General features: G+C 46.1%; 1 protein-coding gene across 1 annotated transcript; it reads left to right on the top strand.

Annotated features, from left to right (window-relative positions):
* The first annotated feature begins 346 nt into the window (after window positions 1–346).
* On the top strand, window positions 347–5371 carry LOC126251435 (putative uncharacterized protein DDB_G0271606). The gene is made up of 2 exons (XM_049951859.1): window positions 347–351; window positions 4576–5371. Exons 1-2 carry the CDS (start codon window positions 347–349, stop codon window positions 5369–5371), a joined length of 801 nt encoding a protein of 266 aa, XP_049807816.1.
* The last annotated feature ends 3883 nt before the right edge of the window (window positions 5372–9254 follow it).

Consider the following 9254-nt stretch of genomic DNA (forward strand, 5'->3'; position numbering starts at 1 on the left):
TTCAATAAACTTTACCTACAGCCGTATACTTCAGGTTATTTTATTTACTTTCAAACGCAACCAGTTTCGGCAATTCATTTTGCCATCTTGAGGCCCTATACGCATTTTTCGAATGAACGAGCTTATCGTATAGCGCTATAAAACTGGAGACCGTGAATTCCAATCGTTGTGCATCAGGTTCGACGAAAGCGTGACACCGACAACTGAAGTATACGAATGTCGATAAAGTTTATCGAATTGCAAAGTCTGTGAGCAGCCGGCGCGGTGCCCTTGTCATTGCGGCGGCAGATTCCGAGAGAAGCTGGAATTTCCCCCTCAGTCTCGGCGCGCTGCGCGGAAAAGCACGATGAGGTAACAAGCTCGACAAACAGTGCGAGCCTTTTTATAAATGTAAACGGTGGCGTAGAACTGTTCTTTTCGAAATGGCAGATTCAAACTACGAATATATTTGCGTTGACTTTGGTTGCAATGGGTGAATATCTGGCAGGAGTCTTTCCTAACAGTGCTTTGTTTAAGGAGCTGCAACAATGAACTATTCTCCTGGCGAACGCCTCACGAGTATTCCAGTTCCATGAATTATAGTCAGGGATGATACTTTCGCAGTTAAGTCTTTCTTGATAAAGCCAGGCCCTTTTAGACGTCAACCAGTACCAGAGCGCGTTTTTAACTGCCGGGTCTAGTGAAAACAGCTTTGGCATCTTAGTTATCAGGTTTAGGGTATTCAGAAAGCCATTGCACTTTGATACTGTGTCTGGGTTAAACACTCCTGACTACATGCGCAGTTCATAGCTTCTTACTGGTTCGAAATGAGTCCTCTTGTATGGCTAAGTGGGTGCGTGACTGACGATTCGATAAACAGAGATCTCGTGCCAAATCCCCAGCGTTCAAATGGCTCTGAGCACTATGGGACTTCACATGTGAGGTCATCAGTCCCCTAGAACTTAGAACTACTTAAACCTAACCAACCCAAGGACATCACACACATCCATGCCCGAGGCAGGATTCGAACTTGCGACCGTAGCAGTCGCGCGGTTCCGGACTGAAGCGCCTAGAACCGCTCGGCCACCGCGGCCGGCAATCCCCAGCGTGATTAAGGTAATACAGAAAATTTAGTTTTTCCTCTGCAACGAGAGAAACTAAATAACGCGGCAGCATCCCGAAAATATGGGAGGGGGTGCATTTAGGAACTGCTTTATTGCTATTAAAAGTGAACCGCGTTGTCAGCCAGCCAAGAGCTGCAAGCTTTCTGGCAATAATGGCTTTCGGCAGACAAACAAGGCCAAATCCTCCTGTGATTTTCGTCTTGTGTTTATCTACTTTCTCGGTTTCTCATATTATTCAGTTCATCATCGGTCTCACAATGAGAGCAAAATGAGGGTTAGCGTGTTTACTACCAATCCCGTGCCTGCTTTCAGTGTAGTTTAAATAAAATGAAATGGGATAATTCGCGAACTGTGCAGCTGTCTCAAATGCCCTGTAGGAAACAAAAATTGGTCTCCAACTACCTCCTGAGCTTCATTTCCTTCCTTCTGCAGAGTCAATAACAGAACCGCAAACTAACGCAAGACAATTATGGACTTATCCGCGTACCATATAGAGCAATACAAATTTTTACGCCATTGTTATGCTATATGCTGAATGTTTAAGCTGTCCTCTGATTATTTCCAAATATGTTATAGTTTCTTAAGGAAAGTCGTTGTCCTGCGTACGCTATTTTCAGTTTTGAAACAAACACGATTTTTCGCTATTAGCTTATTTTGCCACAATCGTCATTTTCTAGCTACCTGGTTGTCACATGACTGAAGTTACTGCAGCTTCAAGAAGAGAAATGAGCTAGGAATCTATGTAAAACCTTCTACAAACCGCCATGGCGGCGAGAAACTGTGGTCACATATCTTCGACACATTTTTGTGAAGGAAGCTGGGTCTAATCGCAACTGTAAGTCACTTAAAGCGATGGTAACTGGTACAACCTGCAAATAAATCACTATAGCACACTCCACATAAAAAATGTAAAAATACGAATTAAACTTATCACCGTCAACTGAAGTTGCAACTTTCACAGGTGTGAATTCCGTATGTGAAGTGATGAATTGGAAATCTTATACGGGGCTTTGTTGTTGTTCCACCATACACCGCATTAAAATCCGTTGGCTCGCATTTCAAATAGCAATAAGACGCAACTTTGAGTCTTCCTGCCACATGCATTATATGATTCCCAGACGCGTGACAATTTCTCTCTTTATTATGTGTCCGTACCTCCATCCGTAGTTTACTACAGTATTTTGTTTTCATGTTTCGCATATCTCTTATAAACATTTTAATTACAAGATTTTCTGCGCAACTAAGTTCAGGCATACGTAGTATTAAGTCTTCGACCAGGTGTTTATTTCTTTTGTATAAGCTTTTTTAAATCTCTGATGAAACACTTGTGCAGTTAAATTCGCTGGAATGGGTCATTTTATTTTCAGACGTTGACAGTGTCATGTGTGATTTTATCTGAAATGCGAGCTACAGGATTTTAACGTGCTTCTGGCTGGCACAGCGCCAAAGACCAGCGTTTTACTAATGTTTTGGAATACCAGTGCCTTCGGCATGAAACCACCGATGCTGTGGCAAGACAGACCTTGTGCAGATGCAATCCATTTTATCTACAGTCTCAATGACGTAATTAAACAGACTGGTTCCACTGACAATGTACTTTGAGACGAACATTGATGTCAGCTTCAGCAAATTAGCTATCACGAAACTCAGCTTTATTAACTTGATACAATCGTTACAATATGCCCTCCTTGAACACCAGGGTCTCTGCTTCTAGATCTACCTGGATACATTACGCAATAATTGTCAAGAGACTTGTTAAATAATGTCCACTTCCCATTACTCAAACCACCTTCCATAACAGATAGAACACAGAACAGCTCCTACAAAATAACAAGAACTTTTGAAAAGAAACGAGCTTTGAATAACAGTAAGATCAACTATCTCTAAAATTAAGCTAGCTAAGGAGGGATTGGATACACTCTCCCATACGGAAGAGTCAGACACACGCCGCCAGCCCGCATCTCGTGGTCGTGCGGTAGCGTTCTCGCTTCCCACGCCCGGGTTCCCGGGTTCGATTCCCGGCGGGGTCAGGGATTTTCTCTGCCTCGTGATGGCTGGGTGTTGTGTGCTGACCTTAGGTTACTTAGGTTTAAGAACTGATGACCATAGATGTTAAGTCCCATAGTGCTCAGAGCCATTTGAACCACACGCCGCCGCGCGGAGTGGCCGCGCGGTTTAAGGCGTCATGTCACTGATTGCGCGGCCCCTCCCGCTGGAGGTTCGAGTCCTCCAACTGGCATGGGTGGGTGTGTGGTTCTTAGAATAAGTCAGTTTAAGTAGTGCGTAAGTCTATGGATCGATGAGGTCTATGACCTCAGCAATTTGGTGCCTTAGGAATTCACACATTTGATCATTTTCTGAACTTTACGCCATTGCACTGACATACTGATTCCTGATACCCCATTAAAGAAGTGCTAACAGAGCATTTGTAGACTTCGAGAAAGCTTTTGACAATGTTGACTGTAATACTCTCTTCAAATTTTAAAGGTGGCAGGGGTAAAATACAGGGAGGGAAAGGCTATTTACAATTTGTACAGAAACCAGATAGCAGTTATAAGAGTCGAGGGATATGCAAGGGAAGGGAGTGAGACAGGGTAGTAGCCTCACCCCGATGTTATTCAATACGTATATCGAGCAAGCAGTAAAGGAAACAAAAGAAAAATTCAGTGTAGGTATTAAAGTCCATGGAGAAGAAATAAAAACTTTGTGGTTCGCCGATGACATTGTAATTATGTCAGAGACACCAAAGGACTTGGACGAGCAGTTGAACGGAATGGACAGTGTCTTGAAAGGAGGATATAAGATGAACATAAACAAAAGCAAAATGAGGATAATGGAATGTAGTCGAATTAAGGGATGCTGAGGGAATTAGATTAGGAAATGAGAGACTTAAAGTAGTAAAGGAGTTTTGCTATTTGTGGAGCAAAATAACTGATGATGGTCGAAGTAGAGAGGATATAAAATGTAGACTGGCAATGGCAAGGAATGCGTTTCTGAAGAAGAGGAATTTGTTAACATCGAGTATTGATTTAAGTGTCAGGAAGTCGTTTCTGAATGTATTTGTATGGAGTGTAGCCATGTATGGAAGTGAAACATGGACGATAACCAGTTTGGACAAGAAGAGAATAGAAGCTTTCGAAATGTGGTGCTACAGAAGAATGCTGAAGATTAGATGGGTAGATCACTTAACTAATGAGGAGGTATTGAATAAAATTGGGGAGAAGAGGAGTTTGTGGCACAACTTGACAAGAAGAAGAGACCGGTTGGTAGGACATGTTATGAGGCATCAAGGGATCACAAATATAGCATTGGAGGGCAGCGTGGAGGGTAAAAATCGTATAGGGAGACCGAGAGATGAATACACTAAGCAGATTCAGAAGGATGTAGGTTGCAGTAAGTACTGGGAGATGAAGAAGCTTGCACAGGATAGAGTAGCATGGAGAGCTGCATCAAACCAGTCTCAGGACTTAAGACCACAACAACAACAACAACAACAGCGCCAACAACAACAACAACAACAACAGCGCCAACAACAACAACAACAACAGAGCCAACAACAACAACAACAACAGAGCCAACAACAACAACAACAACAGAGCCAACAACAACAACAACAACAGAGCCAACAACAACAACAACAGAGCCAACAACAACAACAACAACAACAACAACAACAACAACAACAACAACAACAACAACAACAACAACAACAACAGAGCCAACAACAACAACAACAACAACAGAGCCAACAACAACAACAACAGAGCCAACAACAACAACAACAACAACAACAACAGAGCCAACAACAACAACAACAACAACAACAACAGAGCCAACAACAACAACAACAACAACAACAACAACAACAGAGCCAACAACAACAGAGCCAACAACAACAGAGCCAACAACAACAGAGCCAACAACAACAGAGCCAACAACAACAGAGCCAACAACAACAGAGCCAACAACAACAGAGCCAACAACAACAGAGCCAACAACAACAACAGAGCCAACAACAACAACAGAGCCAACAACAACAACAGAGCCAACAACAAAAACAGAGCCAACAACAAAAACAGAGCCAACAACAAAAACAGAGCCAACAACAAAAACAGAGCCAACAACAAAAACAGAGCCAACAACAAAAACAGAGCCAACAACAAAAACAGAGCCAACAACAACAACAGAGCCAACAACAACAACAGAGCCAACACACACTGAGTAGGAGGAATGACAAATTCAAACTTCCAGTCAACCTTCTTAAATAAGACCTAGATGTCCTGTACAGGTTCGAATCCTGCATCGGGCATGGATGTGTGTGATATCCTTAGGGTAGTGAAGGCAGGGTGCTGGTGGACAACATTTGGGAGCCACAGCGACACTGAGGTGGGTCCTCGCGACGGAGTAGGTAACCATGCGTTAGCCACATATGGCCATTGCAGAGCCGGCAGAAGACAACTGATTCCCTGCGATAGGCCTGCATGGAAGAATTCCACACATTCATAGTCTCCTTAATGAAACGCAGTTTGTTGTGCGTGCTGTTATATCATTCTGTCTCCAAAGCAGGAAAACCCTGCAGTGTAAGAATGCTAGTCAGCTTCAGAGATGCCTATCTCCAGAAGCGGTTTCCGCTTCGCCTGTTTGGCCAGCCTGTAGGCAAGTTCCTTTCCGGGGATTCCGACGTGTCATGGGGTCCATGGAAACACCACGAGGTGGCAGGCCTGTTCCAGGACATAGATGGACTCCTGAATGGACGCTACCAGAGGGTGGCGAGGGTAGCACTGGACGATAGCTTGTAGGCTGCTCAGTGAGTCAGTACACAGGAGAAATGACTCGCCAGGACATGAGTGGATGTACTCAAGAGCACGAGATATGGCCGCCAGCTTTGCATTGAAAACACTGCAGCCAACTTGCAAGGAGTGCTGCTCAACATGTCCTCCATGAACATATGCGAAACATACGTGACCATCAGCCATTGAGCCGTCGATGTAAACCACTTCAAGCCCCAGAACACGTCAAGAATCGAGAGGAAATAACAGCGGAGAGCGGCGGGTTTTTTTTTTTTTTTGTTATGGTTTTAGGGCGCAAAACTACTACGGTCATTAGCGCCCAGTCTGTGACTTAGGAAACCAGCAGCCATGGGAGCGAAACTCAAAAAGTGGGGAAACTAAAAACAGAAGGAAACCTTAAAAAACCACTACAGAAGGGGGGTTGTGTGTGCCAAAAGAGCTTCAAATAACTGACGTCACCTCACTGACACTAATAAACTCGAGAACGCGATCGGCTGAGCGGAAGTCATCTGCTAACATGGAAGATATATCATGCGACAGCTGTAGACCGGCGCGTAACTGAGGAAAATAGGGGCACTCAAGTAAAAGGTGTCTCACTGTCCACAGCTGAGAGCAGTGGGGACAAAGCGGGGGAGGATCGCCACTTAAAATATGTCGATGGCGAAAAAGACAGCGCCCTGTCCAGAGTCTAGTTAAAATTACCTCCTCCCGACGAAGAGTTCGGGAGGAAGAGGTCCAAGTACAGGGAAGAGCTTTCACGTCCCGCAATTTATTATTGGGAAGTGTCGACCAATGTGCATGCCATAAAAGAGCAACACGACGACGTAAAACACTCCGTAGATCCTCGAAGGGAACCATTCGAACAGCAGGCTGAAGAAGAGAGACTGCAGCCTTGGTCGCTATATCGGCCGCCTCGGTTCCACAGATACCAACATACCCTGGGATCCAGAGGAACGAAGTTGTCAAAGGTTTAGGAAAGAGAACGTAGCAGTTGACTGAAGCGGACTCCCGGTGGTAGTAGGGAGGAAGGACGACCTGCATACCCTAAACCCAAGGAGGCATCGAAAAAAAAATGTCATGGGCCGGATTAGCAGGCATGGAAGACAGATGGCTAGCTAGAACGTAATCCACGGTGGTGGACACAGCCGAGACGCCGAAGAATAGACGTCCGAGCAGAGGATTGGACTATGGAAGCATAGTTTAATTTCGAGCGCACTGAAGTGCGATCGGGGCGGCGAAGGACCACTCGGTCCGCTCCCCAGGAGGTGCCATTCAGGACACGGGGGGTGTTGAGGGATCGCAGACAGCGAGCTGAAAGATATGAAACGTGGGAGGACCAGCACAGCTTTCTGTCAAACATAAGACCCAAGAATTTAGCGACGTCTGTGAACGGAAGGTTGACAGGGCCTAGTTGTAAGGAAGGCGGAAGAAACTCCGTACGACGCCAAAAATTGACACAAACGGTCTTACTGGGAAAAAAGCGGAAGCCGGTTTCGATGCTCCAAGAGTGGAGGCGATCGAAACATCCTTGAAGACGTCGTTCAAGAAGGCTGGTCCGTTGAGAGCTGTAGTAGATCGTAAAATCGTCCACAAAGAGAGAGCCTGAAACATCGGGAAGGAGACAGTCCATAATTGGATTTATGGCAATGGCAAACAGTACAACACTTAACACGGTGCCCTGGGGTACCCCGCTTTCTTGCGAGAAAGTACAGGAGAATGTAGTGTGCACCCGCACTATAAATGTGCGCTCTGCCATAAATTCACGAAGAAAAAGGGGCAACCGACCTCGAAAGCCCCAAGAGAACAGTGTGCGGAGGATGCCTGTCCTCCAACAGGTATCGTATGCTCTCTCCAGATGGAAAAATATTGCTACTGTTTGGCGTTTCCGGAGAAAATTGTTCATGATGTAAGAGGATAGAGCAACAAGATGGTCAAAGGCAGAACGATACTTTTGGAAACCGCATTGGGCAGGTGTAAAAAGACTGCGGGACTCCAGCCACCAAGCTAAGCGGCAATTCACCATACGCTCCAAAAACTTACATACACTACTCGTGAGAGAACTGGGGTGATAGCTAGAGGGGAGATGTTTGTCCTTTACAGGTTTCGGAACAGGAACGACGATAGCTTCCCAACATCATCTGGGTAAAGTACTGTCGGTCCAAATTCGATCATAAAGGCGAAGGAGGGTTTTTTTTTTTTTTTGGTGGGGTTTAAGGGCGCTCAACTACTGAGGTCATTAGCGCCCAGTCACTGTTGTTAGAGCACATGGAATCTAGTAAAACTCAAGGGGGGGGGGGGGGGGGGGACACCAGAAAGTCCTGACAAAGATGCAGATAAAAGACGTAAAAAAGTTAGATGTCTTTGAACAAGCCAGTCAAAGTTATAAAACGCAGAACACGAGCAGGTGCTCGAGCGTCATCAGCTAAAATATCCGGTAAAGTAGATGGCAGGGACAGGACAACACGAGATTGACTAAAGCGGGAACACGACAATAAAACATGTTAATGCCTGTTAATGCCTGACCACAAGAGCACTGCGGGGCTGGGTCACCGGAGAGCAGGTAGCGGTGGCTAAACCGGCAATGCCCAATCCGCAACCTGGTCAGAAGGACCTCCTCTCGCCGAGATGGTCGGGAGGAGGTTGTCCAAGCAGTTGGGAGCGGTTTTACTGCGCGGAGCTTGTTTCCTTGGAGGGATGACCAAGCATCCCACCACAACGACACAAGCCTCTTACAAACATCCCCACGAACGTCAGATGACGGGACACAATAAGAGGCTGGCCGAGGCAGGAGGAATGTAGCCTTGGCTGCAGCATCCGCAGCCTCATTCCCAGGCACTCCTACATGTCCGGGAACCCACAGAAAGCTGACAGGAGAACCATTATCAGCGAAAGAATGGAGGGACTGCTGTATCCGTTGAATCAAGGGATGGACCGGATAGGGAGCTCCAAGGTTCTGAAGAACACTGAGTGAGTCAGAGCAGAGTACATACGATGAATGGCGGTGGCGGTGGCGGCGGGCATACTGAACGGCCTGATGGAGAGCAAAAAACTCGGCAGTAAAGCTCGAACATTAGCCGAGGAGCCGGTATTTAAAGGTGGCGGCCCGGACGACAAAGGCACGGCCGACACCATCGTCAGTTTTGGAGCCATCAGTGTAAATAAAGGTGTGACCGGCAAGTCGAGCACGAAGTTCGACAAACCGTGAGCAATACACTGCAGCCGGAGTACCCTCCTTCGGGAGTGAGCTGAGGTCGAGATAAATATGAACCGGAGCCTGGAGCCAAGGTGGTGTCTGGCTCTCACCCTCTCTGAAGGTGGTAGGGAGGGCAAAATCCAATTGCCGAAGCAGGCGACAGAAGCG

The sequence above is a fragment of the Schistocerca nitens genome, chromosome 4, assembly GCF_023898315.1.
Source record: "Schistocerca nitens isolate TAMUIC-IGC-003100 chromosome 4, iqSchNite1.1, whole genome shotgun sequence".
Taxonomy (NCBI): domain Eukaryota; kingdom Metazoa; phylum Arthropoda; class Insecta; order Orthoptera; family Acrididae; genus Schistocerca; species Schistocerca nitens.